This window comes from Eurypyga helias, unplaced genomic scaffold (assembly GCF_000690775.1).
Source record: "Eurypyga helias isolate BGI_N326 unplaced genomic scaffold, ASM69077v1 scaffold34258, whole genome shotgun sequence".
Lineage (NCBI taxonomy): Eukaryota > Metazoa > Chordata > Aves > Eurypygiformes > Eurypygidae > Eurypyga > Eurypyga helias.
This window is the reverse complement of record NW_010265548.1, coordinates 2,538-3,638: the sequence shown is the minus strand read 5'-3', so window position 1 is coordinate 3,638 and position 1,101 is coordinate 2,538. Positions and strand designations below refer to the sequence as shown.

Below are 1,101 nucleotides of genomic sequence, written 5' to 3'. Positions count from 1 at the left end.
TGGGAGAGCAGTGGGGGCCACTGGGAGTGAAGTGGAGGGTACTGGGAGGGAAATGGGAAGAGCTAAGGGGTGCTGGGAGAGTACTGGGAGGCACTGGGAGGTCCCAGGAAGGACTGAGAGGGCACTGGGAAGAAGCTGGAGGTGAACTGGGGACACTGGGAGCATACTGGTCTGAGTGGGAGGGGAAGAGGAAGCACTGGGAGGCAATAGGTGGCATGGACCTGGTACTGGGAGGGAGCCACCAGTGAACTGGGGGGACTGGGAGCATACTGGTGTGGGTAAGAGGGAGAGAGAAGGTACTGGGGAACACTGCAAGGTGCAAGGAGGGAACTGGGAAGAACTGGGAGCACTGGTGGAGTATAGAAGGGAATGAGGAGGTTGCAGGAGGGTAATGGAAGGGACTGGGAGGGAACTGGGAAGGAGTTGAAGGTGAACTGGGGGCACTGGGAGCACACTGGTGGCACATGGGAAGGAATGGGGAAGTACTGGGAGGCACCAGGGAGGTACTGGGAGGGAACTGGAAGGTGCTGAGGGGTGTACTGAGAGGGAGCTGGGGGGAACTGGGGTGCACTGGAGGGGAACTGGAGGCTACTGGGAAGACTGGGCAGGCAGCGGGAGGAGGTGGCGTGACGCAAGGAGGCACCAGGGGCCACTGGGGGGGAATGAGGCGGAACTGGGAGGCACTGGGAGGCCGTGGGTGGGAAGTGGTAGGTCACTGGGGGCACTGGGAGGGAGCTGGGAGGCCACGGGGTGGTGCTGGGACCTCCTGGGAGGGAACTGGGAGGTACTGGGAAGGAACTGGGAGGCACTGGGAGGCAGTGGGTGGGAAGCTGTGGGGCACTGGGAGGGAGAGGAAGAAGTGGGAGGACACGGGGTGACACGGGGAGGTGTCGGGTGGCCCAGGGGACCTCCCGGGAGGGAACTGGGAGGCACTGGGAGGCCGTGGGTGGGAAGCGGTAGGACACTGGGGGCACTGGGAGGGAGAGTGAGAGCTGGGGGTGAGGCAGGGAGGTGCTGATTGGCCCAGGGACCTCCCTGGAAGCAAACTGGGAGGTACTGGGAGTGAACTGGGAGGCACTGGTAGGCCACGGGTGGGAAGCA

At 63.5% G+C, this 1,101-nt stretch overlaps 1 protein-coding gene across 1 annotated transcript in view; it reads left to right on the top strand.

Annotated features, from left to right (window-relative positions):
* Nucleotides 1-662: 662 nt before the first annotated feature.
* LOC104513441 (cationic trypsin-like) overlaps nucleotides 663-1,101 on the top strand; it is a gene marked incomplete at its 3' end in the record, with an annotated part of 2,280 nt that continues 1,841 nt past the window's right edge. The window contains exon 1 of the mRNA XM_010156787.1: nucleotides 663-707. Coding sequence (XP_010155089.1) covers nucleotides 663-707 — 45 coding nt within the window. The remainder of the gene's footprint in view (nucleotides 708-1,101) is intronic.